Raw genomic sequence first — 26418 nt, 5'->3', positions numbered from 1 at the left:
ACAGGACTGCCTCCAGACGATTTTTCTTAATTTAGCAGAAAATACGTTCTATGTTAAAATTTAAAATTTTATCATCATTTTATGAATTATTTTCAAAAGGGGGCACATCGATGTGTGATATGTTTAAAGGGGTTTAGATTTTATTTGCCATATTCTCTCTTTTTGAAAGGCTGAAAAAGGATACTAATGACACTCAAATCCCGTATTGTGTGTTTAATTTTTTTTTTTAAATATAAAAATCTACTTTTAATAAATTATGTCCTCTGAGCAAATTAATATAATTGTGTTTACTCACAACTGGGCAATATACACACCTCCAGGAGCATAGTGTCACTGCGTAAGTTGCTTTGAGGTAACTTGATGTGTGTTTTCTTGCTTTATAACACAAACCCCTGAAAGCCGTAGGTCATCAGATGCTGTATGTGTCTAAAATCATTCACAAAACTGTCTGGGCCAATCAAAAACGTCCACTAAAATTGAACAAAAATATTTTAAAACTCCAGACTATGAGCCATCTCTTTAATGGTTAGTTAATCATTAGACAATCACTTGTACAAGAATATATATTCATTTTATGAGTTTCAATAAGTATTATCAGACAATTTGAAATAGTGAGTGAGGAATTGCCCATAATGGGACTCTTGTCATAGCTGAGCAGCTACTGCACCCATCCTTTTCTTAAATAAACACTTTTTCAACTGGAACTCCAGAAAAGATAAATTAAATTCTGGTCAGTACAGGATGAGAAGAATTCAGTTTATTATCCGTTCACTCTCCGTTACACATCAACTTGCCAAGATTGTTTTCTGGAGAAAGCAAAGACGTTTTCTTTAGGTTGTGCGTCACTGTAGCCCTTTGAAAGGAAGAATGATCACAAAAAGATGTTTGGCAAACATGAGAAACTGGCATTCCTTGCCTGAGGCCGCATGGATAACACCGTACATCATCTAGCACACTAGCAGTATTTGTAAAACTATGCACCAAAATGCCTAGCATAGGAGTTTGAATCCTTTCTGTGGCACTGTTGTTATGCCCTTTACCAAAGTGTTTTATTAAATTGTTGAAATAAAATATTAAGCTTTTTAAATAAATACAACTATGTAAATTGCATATTAATTTTCAATAAATATTTCAATAAATATTTCGGAAGGTATTGCCGAAAGGGGGAAAGAGTGAAGGTGTTTGTTCTCATGTTGGTGAGGGTGAGTTCTCTGTCTCTCCATGTGGTGAATCCACACGGGGCAACCTCAGAACTGTCGCATCTCCCCCCCAGGGAGTCACACTGTCTGTGACAGTTTGCTTAGGTAACACGATTATAGATGAGAAAATACATGGTTGCACTTGAGAATATATAATTTCCCAATGACATCTGAACACACCAACACAGATACAAGCAGAGTGATGTCTCCCTCTTTTTCCTCGCTCAGCCCCCGGGTTGGACACATCAAAGATAACTAATGTCTGGTGAAATCAACAACCCAAGAAAGTTCAGGGCAACTCAGTTTCGATTTTCTGATATTCTTAACTGAAGCTCCAGAAATGACAATTGCAGCAGTACAGAGTGAATGTGCAGACACCCGTAAATAACGGCCGTGCATCTTTGAAGCCACTTTGACTTCTGTTATCTCCATCACATCAGTGAGTACTTGAATTGTCTGGCACTTGGCAGGCCAGTGTGGGGTCATACTATTGAAGGGAGAGAACAGATCAGCTAGTAACAGCTGCAAAGAGAGTTATATAATTTTAAGTGGAGAGTTGGCCTTCAGGTGTCTGCCATTTTAGATATAAAAAAAGCTGTGAACCAAAATGCCAGTTTTCATTTTACACTTGAGTAGTCTCAAACCTGTCACAGTTAAACCCCAAACTTACAATGGTCAGAATTTTTCATCAGAATTGTTTCACTTTTGAGGATCAACAAGAGGGAATTATTGGTATGCTGCAGTCACCACAACCCTAATATTGTCTCAAGAAGCCAAAATTAATTTAAAAGTCTGTTAAATTTTATTTTGAAACACATGCATGGATATATAAATACTTGATTTTATTCACTAAGATTTGTGATAGAGCAGTGCATTTTCAGCTTTTGGACAGTACATGAGATCACATCAGCTCTTGTTGAACTTCAAGGATGATTGTATCCCAATAGAAAATGATTGCAGTTTGTAGGATCTATGTTTGCCCTTGATTGTGATGATCTCAGGGGTTTCTTTGATGTCAGATGTCTTTGTTGTACATAGGGGTTTGACATGTGTTCTTCGGGATTAGAGTGGACACCATCAGGGCAAAAGCAGATCCAAGCAGCACTTCACAAACTACATTGGGATAAAAGTCATGCTGCAGTTTCAGATGCTGCAAATGAAACCTACAAAGAGTAGATAAATATATGAGAGACGAGGCACAGCAGGCCTGCTTCATGACCATGAGAGTGGAGGATATTCACTATGTATTTTTTGTACCATTATATATTCTATATGTCCGGTGTACTGAACAGGCTAATGTTGGTTAAGAAAGACCATTTCTATTGGCATGACGATATCTCCAAGACTAATCTATTATTTAAGTCTTAAGGGGAAACATGAAATATACTGGACTCCCTATTATATAGAATTCTTTGATCCACATCACTGACCTTAATCCCAATTCCCCAGCACAACAGAAGAATGGGCTTATCCATTGCCTTAATTTCATTTTCATTGAAGTGTTGTTTGCCTTAGTTTAATGCAAGTGTAATTATAACAGTGAAATACAATTTCCAGTGTGACTTAGCTAATGAAAAATGGCAAGAGCTAAGAGATACATTATGCCTTTAGATGATGTGAAAGCTCTCTGCAGCAAATGACTATATCTCTGTGTAAAATAATAGGACTTTTTGGCAACACAAAGCAAAAAGTAAAAAACAAAATATTGTATGAAATCTTTAGACAGCAAAATAATCTTTTACACTAAAATGTTATAAATGTATGGGTTTTGTTTAGCACTCCAAATGATGGGCGGACTGTTATTCCAAACTATTGCCAGTGTTATTACTGGCTACAGGATTTTTGTGCTTTTATTTTTATCTTCTATTCATTTTCTGAAAATTACAATGGGTGACCCTGTGTATTTGTGAGGTGCATTGGGTCCTTAATTGGAATCATTAAACCTTGATCAGAAGAGCAAATTGTGCATTTTGGTTAAATTAATTGAATGTCTTAAATTTGATTGGTGAGACACATACTGAGGAATTATGACATCAGAGCTATATTTAAGTTTGGATGAGTCCGTTTACTTAATCAGCATGCCTGCAATACTACTGTATTTGCACATAACAGAGTGCTTGATGGCTCCCCATTTCATCAAATGATGAGTCGTCTCAGCATATAGGGTGCACATAGAGTCACTGCATCTTTTGAAAGGAAAATGAAGACAGAAAAATCATCAACATACTTCTCTGTAGCATTTTATTTTGACCTAACATGACCTGACTAAAATCCCAGTCACAGCTGTATAAAAGAGCACAGTGAATCTGGAATGCTTTATCAGGGTAAGTGCAGTATGATCACTTCACAAGCACCATGAGCACCCTGGGACACAGTGTGAAAGAAGCCTGCTTTATACATAAAGTGTGCAGTGGTACTTTGCCCTCAATCACTGTTGCTTGATTTTTCATTACAGACAGTGCAGTGGTACCCTGCCCTCAATCACTGTCGCTTGCTTTTGCATAACATACGCACAGTGATTAAGGGAAATGACTGAATTTTCATTCTCTTATTAAAGTTGTGTGTTGTGCATTATGGTTAATTGCATTTGGATAGGGAAATTTACAGTCAAATGCCACACAATCTTACGTATTGCCTTCCTTTAGCTTTCGGAAGAACATACCATAGGGACATAAAAGTATGTTTTAGTGCGCACCAATTTCGGCTACCTTCACCCCCCTTCTTTCTGCATGATACAAGATAAAATTACAAGCTTTTAATGGAACTCCTTAAAAGCTTGACTCACTGAATGCCTTGAGACTTTTAGAGAGCCAAGCAAGCAAGTGGAAAAAAAGTGGTTAAAATAGCCGCCACTTGTAAACATATCCAAGCAGAAACAGGAAGCACCTTCCCTGTTCTAGAGAGCTATCATAATAATTGAATATAAACAACAAAAATCTACATTACACATTAATTTTAACATAGCATAGAAAAATAACACTTTCATTATTTCTATTACTTTTCATTAGCAGCTGCTCTTTATGACTCGGATATTGAATTTGCGAGATTTATTTAGTTGTTTTATACTGCAAATTGGCAATTGAATTGTTTAGATGTTAAAAGCTTTGGCAATTCTTTTGTGGAATGAAAAGCTCTTTAGTTGCATGTTTAATGGGTTTTCTACCTGAGGCTGTGGGGCTGGTTGCTTTCCTCCACTCTGTATTTTTGTTCCTTTCAGAATGGAGGCTTGTGTAGGATGTTCAATCATGGGCAGCAGTGTATCCGCTGAAATATATTTCATTTTGCATTGTTCTAGTGTGATCACCCTCTGAAACAATGATGGTATAAAATATTATTGTTTTTTAGATTTAATCTATTTATCCATCTACACATCCTTTTGTGATTTCCCATAGTGAAATAGTGGAATATTGGAATTTGAATGGTGTGTTCCTAATTTTCAAAATATCCATGTTCACATAGGTATTTAAATAATCTTCTTTCTGAGAAATTGTATCTAATGAACTGTAAAAGGCAGATGTAATTGACCAGTGTGAGTTAAACTCTTTAGTGCAGTGACAAAGCAACCTTAACCTGAATGAGAAGGATCATATTAAACTCTTATCCATTTGAACGAGTTTTAATAATTTAGCAGACAGGCTCCATTTGAGCTAAATAAGTGACACCTGATGGACTATCACAGCAGCTCCTTAGCCTTTAATTACAGGGTTTCATTAAGAGGACGTCCCTTTTTTTTATAAATATACCAATGCTGACTCGCAGCTGGCTATTACAATTTTAATATCCAGATGTCAGTTCATTTCAGTGGAGTTTGTAGACTCTAAATGAGTCATGACACATCAAATCTCTTGACAACCAGAACCACAGAATGTGGAATGTTTAGTTCACTTTTGATTAATGAGCACATGACATTGTTAAAATGTAGAGCGCTTTTTGATGACAGTCCTTCTGCTATTTTTAAATACTAGAGTATTTATTATACAACAATCACCACTCAGTGAAGGTTTATGGGAAAATACAAGAACCTGGAAGGCCCAAATACACATATATATGCCTCACACATATCATCTGTGAAGCCTTCCATTTCAATTGGTTTGTCCTGAGGATTTCATTAATATTGAAGATGGGGGCATAGGTCATGTGGGTTACTGAATCTGAATGATTACATGTGATATTGGATGAATAATGTAATATTACAGTGGTGGCTTTCTGTGCCACATTCGCACTATAAATAATTTTAAGCAACACCATTGTCACTCAAAACTGAATAGTTATAGTACTTAAGACAGATTTACCTGAACAAAGTCTCCGCCCAACATTATCGATAATTACCTTCCTTATTATCGATAATGAATTATTTAATTACATAATTATTACACCACATTAAATTGACTGTATTAACCAAATTAAATTGTAAATTGTATTTGGCCCAGTTACACCCCTTAGAGTGTATGCAATCGATCAAATCCTCCAGATTAATCCAGAACCCCATTGCAATAAAGATTACTTTGCTGGCACTCAATATGGTGACTGGACGTAGAAGGAATGTGACAATTTAAATTAGTTTTCAAAGACTGATTGGCACTCATAGGAACGAGTGATCGATCCAACCATTCTTTAAAATCTCTAACCTTTCAAAGTGGTTTTGGTCACACATTTTCAATTCAGTACAAATGTTCTCTGTAGCACAGGAAGACATCAAACCATGGGAAAAAAGACTGTGGCAACTACAACTAACAAAAAACATTAAAGATTTCATTTTATAATTTTGTTAACTGCTTTCATTTGATCACACAGAAAATTGCCAGGTCAAAGTCAAATCTGGTTGTATTTATTAGATGTATGGCCTAATGTTTTAATCTACCATGACTTAATAGTCAAAAAGTTTTGTATTTAGATCCCATGCTTGTGTAAGTTTATAAAAGATTTATTTTACTTCCAGCATGCTGTTTTGTTCATGACAGACCTATACATTGACCCATGCAAATGATTTATGAGCTTTATATTGATGAATCTACACACTCAGGTCTCTATTTCATTCCTACCAACTGTCTTAATGGTGTCTTATCACTGCAGTGTTATTCAGACACTGATGTAAAAGCCAGAATGAACTCAGAACAATATTATGAGGCTAAACAGAAACAGAATGATAGTGGCCTGCATCATATTTCTTTACTTCAAATAGTTGTGGTCACTGATTCACTTGTTACTTTTGACAAGTTCAGACACACATATACCTACTGTATATTGTCATTATCAAAGTGTGTATAGCCCTGTGGAAGTCCTACTGGCATGGTTAAGACCTGGACCATAAGTGGAGAATTCTACCTGAGAAGCCCAGGGATATCAAGTTTGCATTATAATTTTTTACCTTCACTTTGTTTTATATCTCTATGCATTGTGTGTGTAGGAATTCGGAATTACAAGCTGGACTGGAGCCTTAAGGCTAGACTTGGACATCTTTGAGATTTGCTGAGATTTAAGCGCCACCTGGATATAAAAAATGCAAACACTCTCTGTGCGGAATGCATTTTTAAGAAGTCTCCTCACATTCCATAGAGATAGGACAAGCCTATGATTCCTATGAAAGCGATGTATTTTGGAATTTATTTAGCTGCTTTTTGAGTGAACTTTGCACACAGTTTATGATTCTTTCTCACTACTTAGTCTTGAATATGTTTTATCCTTTCACATTTACTGTAGCTTTGAGTTACTGAAACCAGTAAAATTAAAGACTTCCTGGTAGAAGTCTAAAAAAAGAAATAAGAAACAAATAGGAATACAGTGCCTTTAGGGAACTGGGAACAGACATCATACAAGAGGTAATGAAAAAGGCTATTATCAGTACTTAACAAAGTTAATCAATGTACAAGTGCTCATGTTGGATATGACTCTCAGGTCACCTTGGCAACCAGCCCTCATGCTAACTATTAGTGTCTTTATCGCTTGCTCTTGCCCATTCAGGCCCAATGAGTGTCATTGACCAGGATATTTGAAAAGACCTGTCCCCGGTGTGCTGCTGTGTGATAGGGACAGCATCACCAATGCCTTCTGATTTTTTTTTTTTTTTTGCTGTGAGCTCCACCACACTGATAGCTAATCAGTGTGGCTTTGTGTATTTGAAGGTGAACCCTACACAGACCTGTTTATCTGCTTCAAACAAGTGATGGGTCATTTGAAAGTGTTAAATCTCAGAATAAGATATACAATAGGTAAACAGTTATTCTTGTTTTTTGGTGTTACTGCTAAAACAAATGTTACAGCTTTACAGTTTGTTCAGCTTAAAAGACATATAAATATATTTTACTAATGAAGCAATCTACAGCACTGTCAAAGAAATCCATTTATATTCATCCCATCTCATTGAACATAATGCATCATAGGATTTTTTATATTAAATCTAGGTATTTGCATTTCAGCTCTAATTTTACCGATGCTTGCATCGAGTTTGTCTCAATTCTGATGCCAAAAAATACACTGCAATAACACTGCATCATGAATGCTCAATGAGAATCAAATTATTAAAACATCATTTCAGAACCAACTAGGAAATGAAGGTATGTTTTATTTATTATTTATTTTCATGGCAGCATCCTGTCATTTGCTGCTGTAGTACTTTGGGAAGAAATGTGATGTGAAGGGCAAAATTTTATTAAATCAATATATGACCCCTTTGGTGTATGGCCTCAATTTACATGCTGCATGGCACACCAATCAGTTTATTAATGCTATATCATAAACTGTGACAACATTTAAACTATTATATTGGTGCAATTTAGATGTGTACTTTTGTCACAAAGGCATTGCCACGGTTTGTAGAAAATGTGTTTTATGGGTGGCACAGATTTATAGAGCATGCTTTCCTATGCATAGCTTGTAAATGTAACATACTACTACTGCATCACTCTGAATAGGAATCATGAAACACAATAGTTGTTTGTGAATACTTTTAAACAGTTTGAATGCTATTTCCCATCACTGACATATCCTAGGTAACTGAGTGGCTGTTGACTGGATGTGTTATACTGGTCTTTATTTCTTTCTGCACTGACTTACTGAGGCATAACAAGATTCAAAATGTTAGATTACTATAATTTCAGCGCTGACATTGATGTTTGAGCCTACATCGGTGCCACATCTCAAGTTGTATAATTTAGTGTGCACAGCTTAACACATAAATAAGGGATAAGGATCCATTTCTGATGACTCTGATTTAATGTGGAAATTACGGCATTGTGTGCACCAGCACACCATGCAACAGGCAAGCTACCTTTAATGCTTTCTGGTAAATGTGTGTGGTAGAACTAAACATTATAAAAACTGTACTAGGAGCACATTGGCGGAGCTTATCTGGGCGCACTGAGTGACAAGTTGCAAAATAGAGCCTGTACCTGTCTGCAGTTTTATGGATATTGTAAATTCAAATGACAAGTACTGATGAAAACACCTATGATGAAATCTCATGCTTCTCTTAAAACCGGTTCTTATATGCAATTGTTCTGGCGGCACACATTTGAGATTAAGATTATATGACAAAAGCCGATGATAAGCATTCATCTGAGTTAGACTTTTGCTTCTCACTTGCACCATACATTATAAATGCCCATGAGACAACCTGATAATGAATGTCAACATGCTCTCATCTGCCGTTTTTATTTACAAATATATGTGCAAAACGTATTATGCTGTTATGCCTTATCTTCAGCAAGTGAAGCGTATGTTCAGTTGGATGGTGAAGCACAGTCCAATGAGGCATTTGGTGGAATCTGTACTTGTGTATCTTACATGGTGAATGTGTTCAAACAACACGGTCCAAAATCTGTTTTCCAAACAAGGCCAAATAGTGTAAAATCCGTTCCAGGGCTGCCAGGCTGATTCAAAACACTCCAGATTCATTGTGGCATTATCTGCTAGCCAATTAAATGTTGATAAAGGACCAAAATAAAAGCCTATTCCAACCTGCCTTTGCTAAAAAGTGAATTGTTTTGGATTTGCATGTCTATTTCCTGCCCCCTGATTGGTTCAAGTCTGGCCTTTATTTGGAATGCATAGAGATGCTTCCGACAGCTACAGAGCCAAACCTGAGAGTTTCCGATGTTCATTAGTGCTACAGTGGGGTCACAGCCAAAGGGCCATATTCTAGCCCCATGAATCAGTTCCTTGTTAGCCATTTAGAACATGTTATTTATGCACTTCCATAAATTATTATAAGGATATTAAGTAAAAAATTAAAAAAATTTAAACAGCCTTACAGCTCTCATACTATATTATCAAACATGCAGCCTGGATATGACTTTAAAGCAGGACAATGGGTTTGTTTCTAATCTAATCTTTGTTTTCAATTCCCCCAACGGAATGAAATATTTTACGGGCTCAGTATACCGGTATGCCTCATTTGTTGCAAACAGGAAGCCCATCAATCCAAGGCAAAAACAAATGACTCTGTCCACCTGTCCTCCTCTGCTGTTAGCTAATTTACCATGGCTAGTACTACTAACTTCAAGACTAATGCAGTTCTATAGGTTGAACTAAGATAAAGAGATGAGAGGGAAAGTTTGCCTATGCTTGCAGTAAAAACAACATGCCTTATTTAATTCCCTGATGTTTCTGTTTCTCGTTTATTTTCTGCACGACTTCAGTTTTCAGATAATAAATTTTAGGCCCAGTTGTTTAATACAAATTCATGCTTTACAAGTTAAAAGGGGTACAAATGTACTGCTGCTCAGTCACACTGTGGCACAAGAGGCAAGTAAACCAAAAAAAGTTAAAGGGGACCAAGCACAACAATAAGACAATTTATTTGATTTTAGTTTTTTTATGTTTTGCATTTTTTGGTGGAGGGTGTTCTAAGAAACATTTTCCAAGTACAAATGTAAGTTTGTTTCTGCTAGGGAGACTATTCTGAGATTCGTTCATATTTAAGTTGGGATTCTTACGCTTGATGCACATGAAAAACTGAATAAAATGTATTTTGGACCACATGTCATGGCAGTTGATGTTGAACAGACCTTGCAACCTCTTGATTAAAAAAAATATATATATATATATTTACAATGGAAGTATTCATGCTTGCTGAATTTTCTAAATCCTATTATTCTTTATTCTTATAAATCATTCTTCAGAAAAATGAGCTAATAGAGAATGCAATATTTGCAGCTAGAGCCATGTAGAAGATATTAATCAATTAATGATGTTGTGTCTTGTTTTTATGTAGAACAACAGTTGCAATTACATTTCAATCTGTCTATGAACTGCAAATTCTGGTACATTTGTATTGGTGCCTCCGTTTGCTATGCATTTACACACAGATCTGTTGAATGTAAAATTTCATGGAAATTGTGATTTCTGTTTGACTTATAAAAGCAATTTGCAATTACTTAATTTTTATTGTAGGATTGTGAGGCAGTTGATCTGTGGGGCAGGCAATTCTGTTGAACTTTAAAGAGTAGGCCGGAAATAATAGGCTGGGTCTAGCATTGATTCATACGGGGAAACCCACCGTCTGATGGCTGCCTGAGGACATTTGCCTCCTAATGTCAATTGTCAAATAGGCTTAGAGAAACAAGCTTGGCCTTTGCAGCAAGTCTGTCCCCCCGGGTTAGGGGTAGGGTGGGGGAGGGGGTTACTCATTGAGGTGAAGCTAGGGGGGGTGGTTGGCTGCTGGAGACACAGGTTCAAAGATTGCAGAAATGTTCTTCATGAACACTTATCAAGAACAACTTGTTTGGTGGATGGTGACCACCAGTCGCAAAAATTATCTGTAACTAGTATATGATACAATGACATGCAAGTTGACGCGCCTTGCCATTATAAAAATTTTATTGGTAAATACTGTATTTACTTATCAAGGTGAATGACAAAGTACCAGCAAAAGGAAAGCCAGATTTGATATTTTTTATTAAATCTGTTTGAAGTTGTTTGCTAATTTAACACTGTCAATGCCTTTTCTTGATAATTTTCTCAAGGAATTCCCCTCATTATATGGAAAAACTATGAATATGGGTTCTGAAGGTGCAGTCCATATTAACATTAATGATCTACCCCTGCCCCGTCACGTCTTGTCTTCTTCAGCTAGGTCATAATTAGTCTTTAACACTCTTTCAAAGGAGCATTATACATCCAGAGGGAAGCTGATAAAGCCAAGAGATAATACATCTTTAAAAATAATAATCCTACGGGGACACTTCCTGTCTGACCTGCATACTACTATGAGCAATTAACTCAAGCTATTAACTCAAGCTGTTAACATGGCTTTAGATTCCCCTGTGGCAAGAACTGTTCATTCTAACTGCAATGCCATCTTATCAGCTGGAGTGCCTATAAGGCTTCACATAATGAATTTGTACACCTATTATATTTAGGTTTCTCACGCATCCACTCTGGAGGAAAATATTTGTATAATTAAGCTACAGCACCCCCTGTTGACAAAAATGCTCTCCGAACTTTCTTGGAATTACCTACTCTCAAATAAACAGACATCAAACACAACCTCTGATCTGTATAATTCCAATTATGATGCCAAACATTTGTTAATGAAATGTTTGTTTTGGGCCATGACTGTGCGGAAGACTTCAAGCATATCAGTCAAGGTATGGCTAGGAAGCACTGGCTACATAGCTCAGCCGGCGGACTGTAGACTGCACAGTGGACAGAAGCAGTTGCTGGTAGAAAAGAGCACAGTACCTGCTTATCTGCGCATTCCTCAATTGACAGATTTTGCAGCGATCAAACAGGGCAACAAATTCCATTTCAAATACAAATGTTCCCAAAAAGATTTTCATTAAAAGATCACACTGATTAACAATGCTTTATGTTGATATATAGGTAGCAGCTTAATGAAGATTCATTCAGGCAATAGAAACAAGTTTTGTGGTTATATCTAAAGCTACATTCGTTGTGAAATATTTTCATAAATTCATTGTTTCATCTTTATTAAGATCAATAAAACGTGGGTCAATGATAAGTCCAAGTGGTTTCAATACACTAGATAGGATAGTATCAAGCATGAGCAAAAAAGAGAAATGTTAAAATCTGAGACTTGATTAACTTCAGAAACTTATGGTCTCATTTTTGGGTCATCAACTTCTATTCATCATCAGCTTCCAATTTTCATCTTTGTACAGGATTAAGAATTTGAATCTTTTATTGATTAGAATTACATATATGCATTTCAGTGGCCTTTTTATAATAGGCTACTCAGATTATGTAGCAACATTGTTAGTTTATATTAACCAATAACTAAACCAGAGGTAATGAGGATCTCCTTAGAACATTCAATATTTCTTTCAGTCAGTTTTTCAGATGATGCATCACCAATGCTTTTAGATTTTAGGCTTAGTTGTGCATGCTACTTCCACTTCCATACTTTTTCGATGAGACTTCCACTTTGAGGTTCATTGCTCAGTGGTGCACCAATTGAACTGCTCTACAAAGTAGGATGTACTTTCACTAATTTCTCATTTCATTTTGTCATCAGCACATAGGACATCAAATAAATATCTCTGCAATGGTAATATAAATGTCACAAACCTATAGAACTGGACACAGAGTTCATCGGAGCTGAAACAGTCTCTGGCTCCTTCTTGCAGTCACATGACCGAGGTCACCATGCAAACGCATGTGCCATGACCAAGCTGTGCTCCATGGGGTATCACACTTTGTGTTCTGTCACCCCACATCTGCAGAATGCGCTTCCCAGGCACCCCAGGGAAGCCCAGCCTATGTCCTCTTTGAAATCTGGTTTCAATGCCCGCCTCTTCTGAGCTTCCTTTCAAGGTTCTACGTATCCAGATTTTTATCAGTATTGATTTTTCCTGTTTCTTCCTTACCTACTGCGATTGTTTTATTGCACACTATTGTACAGCACTTTGAGATTGTAAAATCAGTTAAATCAATGTTTGTTCTGTTATTACTGTGTGTGACATGTGTCTGAGCAAACTTTAAAATAATGTTTTCATCATAACATGAGACATAACGTTCCAACATGTTTATCATCAAAATTACAAAATACAAGACAGGGATGTTAGACACACTCTTTAAGAGACTTTTCACACAATTACAAAAATAAAAATAATTATCACATTGCAAATTATTACAAAATACAGTTAAGTATTGAGACACCCAATGTTTTTACCTCTCAACATTTTCTTAGCTTTCGTGTGCATAAACTAATGATGCAGCTGCCCAAAAAACATCAGTCAATTGTTCGGTTATTTTTGCTCCCCTAAAATGGGGGCCTATGCATAAAAATGGCTGCAGTTCATACATTTACACCAATATGGATGTAGCTGCCTCCTAATTAAAGCTGAGTCTGAACTTTAACCTCCTAATTCATTTGTTTATTTCAGATCTAATATGTTGGAGTATAGATCCAAAACAACAAAAATTGTGTCACTGTACCAATACTTTTAACTGTATAAATGATTATAGTTACATTTAATGGTAACGCAACTACAACTAAGCATTGGACAACATATCAACTATAAGCCACAACTAGCCTCTCCACAATCTAATGCATTAATAAAGGAAAACAGAATTTTATAGGGACACAAATCTACGACTAATCTGTAACTTCATGTATCCTGGATACAGTCTTAAAGGGTTAACCAAACTCTGTAATACTTCACCCAAGTTCTTTCATCTGGCCCTGGCTGAACACAAGTTGTGGTGAAGGCTACATTATGGCGACATTCAATGACTTTAAATCCTAAAAGCTATAAACTAGTCACAGAACAAACTCAGGTTGCTCTGTGACTAAAAGAAAAAAAAAAAAAAAAGTTCAGAAAAGCTAAACAGTATAAATTTTGCTTGCCAGCAGTTTACAGCCCATTACACCCAATCCCCTGACAAGTGAGCAAGCCATATTTGCTATCATATCCTTAGCTCACCAGGATGCAAATATCTGCTTGTTTTAAAATTCAAAACACTACTATACATGTGAAAGACACTGAAATGTTATATTAACTGTTATGGCGCATCTTTAAAATAACTTTATAATGCTCAAACTGGCTTTCAATTAAAGCAGAGAAGGTAATTTCACATCAACTTGCCTGTCCCACCCCCACAAAGTAAGCCAGTGCATACTGGTGCAGTTAAGACCACCTGACAGAAAACTGCATTTGCCGCAACACAGTAATGAAGCGTTGTATTAATTGCATAAAGCACTGCCATCCCATAACTTAAATATTTCACAACTCCCAGATATTGTATTACCGCAAGTAGCCGTGCTATTAAAGGAATGCCACCTGTGAACAAAAGGCTATCCTCAAATGGGCACCACAGGGAGAACGAGGCTTGTGATCTGAACAGCATTTCCCAGCACATTACGTGCTCCTTTCTTCCTCCCCGCTCTCACAGTTTTCTGCCAGCATCCGGTGGTACAGAAGCACAGCAGGTTCTGCCGTGAGATTGCGCATTCCATATGCATGCCCTGTCATACAGGAGGGGGGAGGGGGGGGGGATCATTTCCAGAATGGGAAACACAGATGGCTATTTTAAATTACTTCTAAAACATCAGAGTAGAATACAGCTTACCACAGGGAACCATAAACGTTTCTCCAGAGGAAAGATCCGTCTTCACTCCATTAATAGTTACACAAACAGTACTTGTCAGTATGTTGTAAACCTAAAACAGACCAAAAAGGAAATGCACTGGTCAAATTTAAAAAACGCAGTATTTAAGCAGTGTGTTTATATGAAAACACACTGCTTAATGTACATGTTTGTTGCTATTATCTGCATATTCCTGAACTCAACCTCTAAATAATAATTTACTTCAGATAAAAAATGAACAAATTGATTTTCCAGTATTATTTATCACTGACAAACAAGAGTCTTATATGACAGAAAAACATGCAAGTTGTGACTACACTGATAAAATGGCCCTTTCATATAGTATTACCCTTCTACACTGGCATTTCAACACCTGCAAATTATGTGCACCTCTAGTAGTGATGTGCAGTTAATTTAGAGTTCGACCATAACATACAGATGGCCTGCAGTGTGTTAAATGAAAGGCTATTGGTCATGCAGAGCATGTCTAGCATGCCCTGACTGCATGAAACTGATTTCTAATGTGACAGGTGATTCATTTATGGAAACAGGATGTGACAAGACAAATGAGTTTTTTTTTTTTTGGACTACTCACATATATTGCATTGTTATCCACCTGCAGAGGCTTTTTCATATAAGAGCCAAGCAGAATCTTTCCATTAGAAAACGTGTCATAAAGCAAATCCGTCCTGTATCCCATGGCTCTTCCACGGTATGCAAACCACTGGAAGTGTTCAGGGGTGATTACCTCAGCACCATCTGGAATGTTAATGAAATATGATTTTACAATAACAATAATCCAGTACATAAAGAAAACACACAGAAAACCAGCACAATGAAAAGGAATGGTGGGGCACTATTGTTTAACTTGTACTTGGTGTGTCTGAAACAGAGACCCTTTCTTTGGTTTGTCAGAGAAATTCATGTCCAGTCCTTAATAAACACTCAAGTTAAAATATGGCAGTAGTGTACATTTAGCTTTTCTTTTCTAGAGAACCCTTGGTGTGAAATTATATAGCATATTCAATGCCAAAAAGCACAGTCTACCACTCAATAAGATTAATTTAAATTCCAAAAGCTTACAAAAATATTAACATTTAACATATAATATTCATATCACTCTTTAAAACAACCTCACTTTACAACTGAAATATAGAGCAGAATTATACAGCAAATGTGAATGAGAGGGGGAACATTCTGACCTGGAGAGGGCCAAACATTTTTGAGCCACTTAACAAGGTCCTGCCTGTCTTCCATCAGCAAGGCCATAGGCCTTAGTGGCGGCCCACACATCTGAATCTCTGACAGAATATGGGGAACGTTCAGACTCGATGGCACAGCTGGAATATTAAAAAGATTAGTTTTTAAAACAGTACCCTAAAATTAAAAATATATCAGATTATAGGTCTATTGATTGACATTGACAAAGGTTTAATTTCCCACCAAGTTCATTTTATATTATCAGCATCATAGTGCACTTTCAAATCAACTTAATTTTTATAAAACAGGTTTGCTGTAGGATCAATTTTACACAAGATGTGACGTGAATTCACCTTTAGCAGTATATATGTGCCAAATATACTAGTGTGCTAACCATTCTCCTACAGCAGTTTTTTTATTTGGGTGGAAAATATACAGATGAAAAAAATACACCTTAAACATTACGCTCTCCCTTTCCATGTATTACTGTTGCTTTCTCCAATGAACTGCAAACAATGAAAGACTGCAGCATGTATGTGCAGCAGACACTTATTTTGAAAATATTTTTAAATTGGTATCTGGAGAAGACAGAGTGTCCTGAAGCCAGATATGTCAGGTCACCAGATGTCACCTCCACAGTCCGTACCCTGCTAAAACTAAATGTGCCTGGTTTCACACTGCATAAATATTTCGTAGACCAAATATTTCGTAGAAAGACTAGAGACCACCACGCATAGCAGAGATCTCCTTTATACTGTTAAATTCAGTCCCCAATGCAATTACATCACCGCCAAAAAATTAACATATCAAAGCAACTGCTTTGCAAACAAGTATGGTTTCTGAGTGAAACAAACTAGGTGTGAAGACAAGAAATGCATGTACGTACTTTTTTCTTCAACTTCCATCATTGAGGATGGGCCACTCTTAAAGCCTTTACAACTAAAAAAAGAAAAACAAAATTAGCATTTATACAACTTTACAGTGCAGCAGAATATATCAGCACAGAATAGGTTAACAGAAGGGACTAGACCTACACATCAACTTCACACAGCAGTTCATCGCACTGGTGCATCCCTCCATTGTCCACAGTCAGATTCCTGGGTCCACTCTGTTTTAAATGTGTTGCCATGGCAGGGGATATTGCACTGGGACAGCTTGGGCTAATACCTGCTCTGGGCCCTGTGCTCACACAGTTGGCGTTTTGGTCATTTGTAAGGTAGTCACCGGCACCTTGACAGTAATCACAACTAGGTCTACCATGGCTGGCAGAAACGTATTGCTCCCCCCAGGAAGGCAATTCTATTATGGGTAAGCCGACAGATTTCCTTGAGACACCGCGTCTGGCATTTGGGGTAGTTTTTTTACTGACTGGGGTGAAAATGGAACCAAAAGAGGCCAAAGACGTTCTGATATTCCTCGGTGCGAGCAAATTGTTTCGCCTTATAAAGGTTTGGAGGGAGTTGTCCCGAGGCTTTGCAGAATTCAGGATATCGGCACTGTTTCTTAAAGTTTTTTTAGATGATTTTGGAGCCCCACGTGGTTTTGGTAGAACTTTAGCTGTGCGTTTCTTTGAGGTTTTTTGATGGTGGTGCTGTCGAGAAGAGCTTTTAGCAAGGACCTCAGATTCTTCACCTTCCAGCGGGCCAAGAGGAGTTCTCTGCTGTTTCTCTAGCAAGGGACTTTGAGCGTGACTTGTATGGCTCTGGTGTGTGGGCTGTCGAGGCCAGTCAGGTATTGCGTGCCGGGCAGGGGCTTGCCTTTGACTCTGCTTCCCTGTAGGATTAAGCCATGAAGATAATCGGGTACAATACATTTTCTTTTCTCATAGGTTTCTAGGCATTTTAGCTAATTAACATGTTTCCAGCCACCAATATCAAAGCAATATTAGGGCTTCCTAAAATTTGAGCCGAGACAACACATTAAAAAAATAACAATCCAGTACATTTGGGTTTCTTTTCATTTCAGGATAGTTTCTGTATTTTATTTACAGCGGAGCATCACAACGTATACTGCATCATCTTATCTACCATATTCTTAGCTTACCAGCCAATACCAATAAGTTTGCTTCAAACTATTATCTGCCAATTGCCTAGACATTATCATGTATCTCCAATAGCTATACCCCTGGTCTTCACACCTCAATAAACCGTTAATTCATCAGAGCCTTCCGGCAGACTGGGGACTACCGACAGTTTTCTTCAACTTCTGAGTACAACAGGTATTACATACTTTTTCATTTGGATTTGGGCCCATTGCCCTGCTATATGACTGGATGTACTGTACACCTTGGGTGTATCTGGCTGATATCCTGAGTGACTGAATGTTCTGCAGGAGATGAGATTGGTTCTGATGGCTCCTGAGTTTTGTCTGGCTCCTTTCTCCTGTTTGAACCTGAGCTACGCATTTCACTGTAGTAGCACATACCGTTCTGTTCCTCTTGGTTAACAAGCCACCAGGATCCAGGCTTCTGTCTCCTCCTTTTGCCCATTTCATGACATTTCTGTTGTGCTTCATTCTCAGAGACAGTCAGGGATGTACCCACCCTGTCACTCTCAAGATTTACAGATTTTTCTGAGAGTCTACTCCTTAGTTTCTCTTTATACTTCTTCTGTTTCTTCTCTACAATGGAAAATAGCACAAAAGTAGACAAAACTTTTATTACATATCTATCAGTATTTCCCAGACCACTGAGCATGACAAACATAGCAATGTTAACACGCCACTATATGCCTGCGAAAACACATATTAGTTCATTTCTAACTTTACCTGGAGTGGGAGCACAGCGTTGATCTGGATAAGGTGAGGGATCGTTGTATCCTTGGTCGTCATCACCTCCATTTACCACTCCCTCCTCACATTCTTCTGACAGACCAAGGACTTCTGTCACTGTTTTTTTTAATTTCCTTGAGTGTCTGCGGCTTCCCAAGTTTTTTTTTGAGGCCCGTTTCTTTTCCCCGGCTCTATAAACGGATGTCGGTTTTGGTTGCATGCTGTCAATATCCTGAGCCACCGCTTGTTCTGCAGCAGGAGACGGGATTGTTTCTGGGATTGTTGACTCCACGGCTTTGCTTGGTTTCGTTTTCTTTTCCGATACTGAGCTGCGGATTTCATTGTTGAATATGTCGGTCTGCTCTTCTTGGTTAACAGGACAATTAGATACAGGCTTGTGTCTCTTCCTGTTGCTCAGTTTATGGTCTTCTGGGGCTACTTCATTATCAGTCGCAGGCTTACTTGATGGCACCACCACTTGACCCTTCATCTGACTCGCAGGTTTCTTCCTAGATCCTTTTAGACATTTCTCTTTCTGTTTCACATTTGTCTTCTTATTTTTCTTGTCAGCTATGTAAATAAAAACAGGAAAAAAAGTCACCAGACCTAACAGTATAACCTTATGTGCTAAAATATATGCTACGCTATAATTCTACATAGAAAATGAATTTAAGCAAACACGTTTGTGCAACATGAGCATGGAGTTCAATAGTTCTGCAGCTGTTCCTGAGAATCAGCAGACTTTTCTGAAAGAAACTTTTAATGTGCAAATTCAAGTTTATTTTTAGAATCAGCCAATTACAAGCAAATAATTGGCAAAAGCAGTCATGTTTCATCACAACAGTAAGCTAGCCAAGTTACCTTTACAATGATGGTGTTTTGAGAAGTCTAGTAATATGAGTTTAATACCTAAAATCTTGTATGCTAGTGGCCCTGTTTGGGCCCTATACAATATGCATCATAATGCATTGTCAAACGGAATTCACGACTGACATTACTATAAATCTCTTTATCTCTAGCCTGCTTATCTGTGGGGAAAAAATGGATGGGACAAATGTCGTACCTTGTTCATAAGTTTCAATGCTGCTTGCCGAACATGGTGAAGGAACATCTTCATCTTCCTCTGCAATGTCAGCAACTTGCATCTCTGTATGACCAACCACCTCTGCCAGACCTTCCAAACATTTCTGTGGGGTCTTTGATTGTACAGTGACAGGAATGTCTGAATGTTTTTTATCAACACCCTTTATTCTTTTTCCTTTTGTCTTCTGGTCAACAGTGGTAAGTTCATTGGTTTTCTTGCGCTTGGCACTCTTACTGTGCTTTTGCTTATTCACTGAACTTTGAGGCAGACTATGGTTTTCATCTGCTGCTACTTCTGCTACATTCCCCTCTTTGTTATGTTTTACTGCCTCTGTATCATCTTCCTGTAGAAGCTTATTTTTCTTTAATTCCGTCCTCCTTGGAATAGAAAACCAACGTGGACTTTTCAGATTTTCATCTTCCAGTATCATAAAGTCTTCGTCGGCTTCTAATTGCGGAGAAACCGGAACAAGTGATGTCTTTTTCCTAAAACTTAAAAAATAAAACTGTTATTGAATGTGATTGAATATGCAACTGTAAAATGAAAAACACCAAATAGTGATGTGTGCTTTGCCAGATGTTCAAAAACAATATAACACAGTATAATACAAGCCCTTTCTCACACACATCTTAACCCGTACATGTTCTGGCCATTTTTCATGTCGGTGTCATGTGTGAAAGAAGCCAGATTCAATTTTCCTAGTAAGATTTACGGGAATCATCCACCATGGATCTAGCATGATCAAACGCAGCAGCATTCCCAGACAAAAGCACGCAAAAGGTTACAACGTTCTTATGCAAGACCCTTTGTTTCTGGCGCAATTTCTCTTAATAAATATTTTGAAAAACTGTTCCCTCCAATTATTTCACAAATATGAGTCTTCACACACAGAAGACACTGGAGCTGCCTTGTGTGATTTTGTGAGGTAAATATGAAAATTTATTTTAGGAATGGAATAAACAGTGTCTGTAGCCTACCTGCTTGACACGGCTTTGTATTTTCTAAGAACATTATAAAACTGTAATTGCCTCACAAATAGCTAATTCTCCCTGTTAAACATCTCCAGCTCTTCCAGTTTTAAGCAGCTATTATGTACATTAAGTTATCACTCATTTAAAAAAACGGACAAATTACATCCACTTACCCAACTGACTTTGACCGACCAGTATCTTTCAGTTTTAGGATGAAGGCTGAACATTCTCTTCCCTCTTTTAATGGCTTGACTTCGGATGACACAATTTTGTTTCCATACTGTTTGAGGTGTAGGTGATCCTTCGATTTCACAGGTGCAGCTGATGGCTCACCTTCATAATCCCTGAAACAATTTGGTTGGTGTGCAAATATGTTGAATTCTGATTAGAACACTCAGCTCTAGAGCATAATAGTGTGGAAAATAAATAACATAATTCAAGTAGGTTAAGCAAATTCATGCAAAATAAATGTTTTTGCAGTACACTACCCTTGCGCGTAAGTTTTCAGACTGATTGAGTGGAGGGAGTGTCCCAAACAACCTAGGCTATTCAAGGGAACCATAAACCAATCGTTTTCCATTGCGGCCTCATTTGATTAACAAAATTATTTGGTGACAATAAATTAAATGAATAAACGAACATGCTGTCCTCTGGTCAGTTTTTATTTTCGAGTTACCCCCAAATCTATTATTTCCCTCACGTGATTGGAAGCACAGACTCACTTAGATGCAGCTACTCTCATCTCATCTGAAGATGGGATATTCTGCGATGGTTCAACTGGGGTCACACACATCTTCTTACTTTGCAAGGACAGAAACTCCTCATCACTTGAACCTGGACTGAAATTATGCACAGATAAGAAATATTTTATAACCTCAGACTGATACAAATCAGATTTATTTTTTAATTTACATACAAAAAATAAATTGCCTTTCAAAGAGATGGCATCAAAATTTTGTTAAAATTCTAGCACTCATAAAATAAGCAATCCGAGTAATACATTTCCACACTTAACTGACCTTTCGCAATGTCCCTCCACAAAACTGCAACATTTGCCATACTTCTTCCACTAGAACAACGTGTTTTGCGCCAGAAGTTACTACAGTATATCAAAGTACTTTCAACAATTTCTTCATATTGTACGATTGGGGAACCTGGAAAACTTAGTCCAGTTACCCAGAGAGGTTGGACCCTTTCCATAACCAAAAACAGCCAGAAATGGTAAATGTGGATATTTCTCACGAAAGGTAAATTGAATGCAGTGACATAATCATCACTAAAATTGAGATATGCTTTGGCTAAGACACTTATGAGGGCTCACCAGGATGCCTTTCTTTGCTCTTTGCCGCCAGTTGGAGCTTTTGGATGTTTCCCTAAAACAAATTTTGTTGGAGGAGATTCCATCTCACTTTCACTGGACCTTAAGTAAAGAAAAATTATTAGTACATGTTGTCTTTATTTAACTGAATCTACATTCAATGTCAAAGCATATATAAGATTCCTCTAAAAGGTTTTGCACTATTCATGAGACCAAGACCATACAACACCAGTGCAGTCATGCCAATAGTCACAGTAATGCAATAAAAACTTCATCTAAATTATTTAATTACGATGAATAAACTGCCATTACAGTACTGTAAAACTTGTGCTTGGATTCAGTATAGCAGAAATGTGGCCATGGTTTTTCACATTGCAATTCTAGAACACAAAAAAATATGAGCAATATTGATCATACTCATCAAAATCCTTTCTGGTCAACTGTGCTTTCTTAGACAGTGCAGTCTTCACAGCATCGCTCGCTGGAACTTCACCCTCTGTCTCAAAAAGCAGGGGAGAAGCCCTCTCTCTCCCTTCCCCGTGTCCATCATCGTTTTCTGCTGCCAGACCTACTGGGCTTGATATATTCTCTGGGACAAACTCTTCAGATGGACTCTCTGTTATAACAGCAAATGAGATGATTAAAAAAAGAAGTTGAACTAAACTGCTGATCTTCAATCTTCCTTGAAGAGTTTGGCATAAATGCACTAAATGAGGAATCTCAATTTCAAATTCTGGGCCACTGTATAATCACTGGTTTAGCCGCAGTAGATGAAAAGAAGAAAGCTTCCTAGCTAATTTATTGCTTCAATAGGACTTAAATCAGTGGTTCTCAAAGTTCAGTAATGGCCTTCAGGTGGCCGTTTGTACTTACTCTCACTGCACACTGGATTCTCAGAGGTCTCCGTTACTGGTAGCAACATTATACTTAGCACCTGAAGATGGGGACATTATCAGTATCATTTTACAAGCACCTTCTCCTTTTGTTTCCCCAGAATTTGAACAAAAATTCAAAAGGCAGTGGATGTATTCAGACCACAAAAATGCTTCAATAATTTTAATTAGTAAAGTGCTTTACCTGGTAGAATATATGCAGTTATATTGAATCAAGTGATATCTTAATTTGTTTTAAAATCAAGTAATTTAAACATTTGCTCATGTTTATCATTAAAGAAAGAGATTCATGTTGAAAGTGACTTCAGGCTTACTGACATGTAACTTGCACAATGTGGTCTAGACAAATTAACTGGGTAACTAAATACTTAAGTTTGAAAAAACAATGCTGAATTTGTTCAAGAGGTACAGCTATTAACAAATGTGCTAATTTGCAAATGCAACAACCCCAGACCTGGATAACAACATTCTCAGGCCAACAAGTATCGATGTAATATTACTAAAGTAATTAACTATGCTAAGTTAATGAACCAAAATAAAAATCCTGAATACATGCATACTACGAGAAGCCCTAAGATGAAATATCTAAAATTACCAGGAATACCATATCCTGATCTAGCAAAAAGGTTAGGTGGTAGGTGTTTCGGTGGTAAAGATGGAAGTTAAAACAAGATGTAGTTTGAAGAGGAGGGACATAATTCTGCATGCAATATGTGCAAGTTCCCCACCTCTGCATCTTCTGATAGGGTCCTGGTCTTGGGCAGTGGAGACAGCTCACTCCCTGTATCAGATGAAGATTCTGCAAGCACAAAAGCACACTCAACATAAGGGTGCAATTTCCTCAGAAAGACATTTGCCAATATCCATTCACCAACTATCTATTATATGATACAAGGGCTCAACGAGATTGTAGTCCTAAATTATATTTCCCAGCTACCATACGTCAATTTTCAGAAGCAAATGCTCCTTAAATTGGAGCACAGTAAAGCCCTAACATCGCTCCACAATATATCAGAGGAAATGGGTAATGTTAGTTTTGGTAATGATATAGTTGTAAGCCAGTCTCGCCATACACTTTAGGGATATACTAAATATTTCCACCTTGTTTTTCTTGTCAAAGTACCCACCCAGCTCGTCAAAGCAGGCAGCGATGTTGCGCACAACATTTCCCTTTTGATATGAACACGACCTGAAACAATAAAATTGAGATTTGAGTGATATACTGCAATTAAACTCAACTCATTCCTTTCAATACATCTTGCTAAATAAAGACATAGGTCGCTAGCTAATGACGAAAAGGTTTATATCTGCTTAAGGTTAGCAAACATGTTACGTTGTCGAAATATGTCTTCTTACCGCGAAGAGTCGCACTTGTTTACATTCTGGACAGATGTGACTGCAAGCGAATCTATCGCTCTTACGCCTCGCACCACTTTCGACACAAGCAACGCCGAAATGTTTTGCTCTAAATGCAGTGACAGCATATTATTTTGTTTTGTTTTTTCAAAATGCTATTTCTCGATATAATTGTGGCGCATTGGTAACATTTTTCACGCTTGGGGGTCAGGCACTCACGGTAAGACATTTTAGGACAGCGACTCCGGCATCGCTAGCGTCCAAAGTGCAACGACAGTAGCAGCGACAGATTTCGTCCCATCTGTCCAGAATGTAATCAAGTCCGGAATTCTTTACGGTAACAATACATTTTCTTGATGTTGACGTTAGCGTCAGTTAACATGTATATAGCGTCAGTTAACATGTATATAGCTCAGGTCAATTTAAGATAACTTAAGCAGCTAAAATATTCCGCGGCGACCCAGAAATTTCACCTTTCATTACTTTTGAAGTAACGAAGTCTTGGTGGTGGCCTGCGCTGAAAATAAATGAAGAAAGACATTAAATTACAGATAACATTGAGCGCGAAACAAGTCCAAGCAGGAGCTACGTGTTTTACAACATATTACAACTAGAATAGCATAACGCATCTCTAGCAATAACGTTAGCAGATAACGTTATCCGCTAACATGACCTAGCCACATACTGTCAACAACCATCCTTGTTCAATATCGATAAATCCGAAATTGCATGTAGAACATGACCAAATTAACTAGCTAGTTGACTGGCTAAAGATAGCGTTATGTCACCAGCGTCTACGTTACTTTAAAATAGCTAAATTTATGTAACGTTAGCTCATATACAAACCAGGTTTGAGTGTTTTCTGTCCATATTTTAGACTGCCAACATTTTAAAATTACCGTTAGTCAGAAAATTGATACGCTTCTATTAATTACACACTAACTGTACTTGCACAATATATTATTACAAATCATACTCGTGACAGACCAAAAAAGCACGTATTCTGTTTATAATTGTCATTGTTTTGTTACTTAAAGCAAGACAACTCAGTTCTCGCGCGCAAATGCAAATCTTTGGCGCAAAGCATTATGGAACTAGACTACCTACCGTAAACCGCCTAAAGTTAAGTAACTTTAAAAAATGATCTCATCCTACTTAATAGGTTTGAAAATACCTGTTTTTTCTGATCTGCGTGACGTGTCGTGTCGCAGTGACAATGCAGTCATGAGACATATGATATCTCATCGTAAAACACGTTTTCAACGTATAAACATACCATGGTAATCACGCATAAAAAGCACTGGCAGTAAAGCATTAATTGCAAAATCTCAGCTCACAAATTAAACAAACTATATTCTAACGCAATGCTACCCACTGTTTCCTAAAGTATTTACTGTTACTAGGCCCTGTGTTTTTTCATCTTGCTGAACGTGGTCAATTTATGTGTAACATCAAAGTGTGAAATGGCAATTATTTACGGTAGAAATAATCTGCAATTCAGCAGTTACACTTAAAAAGGAAAAATGGCTACACCATTTGTTAGAACAACTGCCTGCATCCAATGCTGCTATTATTATTATTATTATTATTATTATTACTTTAGTTAATTATGTATATTATTATTACCTTTATTGACCGACTCGTTTAGGAAAAAATACTCTGAAAAGTGCAGACTTCATCTCTATAGGTCTGAGCTGCAAGCGAACTGGTATGCATCAAATTTTCCCAATATTATATAAAGAGCCACAGCTGATTAGCAAACACACAAATATATGAGAGGCACGGCGATAGCACTGTTCACAATTCAAGTTGGATAAGTTAAATTGTGAAAAGCTGTATAAGCTTTGCATTTATATAGTGCTTTTATCCAAAGTGCTTTACAATTGATGCCTCACATTCACCAGAGCAATTAGGGGTTAGGTGTCTTGCTCAGGGACACTTCGACATGCCCAGGGTGGGGGATCGAACCGGCAACCCTCCGACTGCCAGACAACCGCTCTTACCTCCCGAGCTATGTCACCCCTGCATAGCTAAATACTATAATTTGTTTAAAAAATCAATTTTATTCTTTCTAATTTTC

General features: G+C 37.4%; 1 protein-coding gene across 2 annotated transcripts; it reads right to left on the bottom strand.

Annotated features, from left to right (window-relative positions):
* Positions 1-13167: 13167 nt before the first annotated feature.
* si:ch211-161h7.4 (uncharacterized) lies at positions 13168-25433 on the bottom strand. Of its 2 annotated transcripts, none has more exons than XM_064331015.1 (18): positions 25185-25433; positions 24812-24855; positions 24110-24171; positions 23711-23781; positions 22963-23023; positions 22507-22705; positions 22093-22191; positions 21494-21610; positions 20945-21115; positions 19780-20291; positions 18714-19286; positions 18372-18566; positions 16982-17720; positions 16834-16886; positions 15950-16087; positions 15343-15506; positions 14730-14820; positions 13168-14625 (listed from the first exon to the last, which is right to left on the bottom strand). In XM_064331015.1, the coding sequence occupies exons 1-18, from the start codon at positions 25206-25208 to the stop codon at positions 14519-14521; spliced, it is 3420 nt and encodes a 1139-aa protein (XP_064187085.1). In that variant the 5' UTR covers positions 25209-25433; the 3' UTR covers positions 13168-14518. The 2 variants fall into 2 exon arrangements, with proteins under 2 accessions (XP_064187085.1, XP_064187086.1); XM_064331016.1 differs by having other exon boundaries at positions 24812-24850.
* Positions 25434-26418: the final 985 nt, after the last annotated feature.

The sequence above is a fragment of the Anguilla rostrata genome, chromosome 4 (genome assembly GCF_018555375.3).
Source record: "Anguilla rostrata isolate EN2019 chromosome 4, ASM1855537v3, whole genome shotgun sequence".
NCBI lineage: Eukaryota > Metazoa > Chordata > Actinopteri > Anguilliformes > Anguillidae > Anguilla > Anguilla rostrata.
This window is presented reverse-complemented; position numbering and strand designations above follow the sequence as displayed.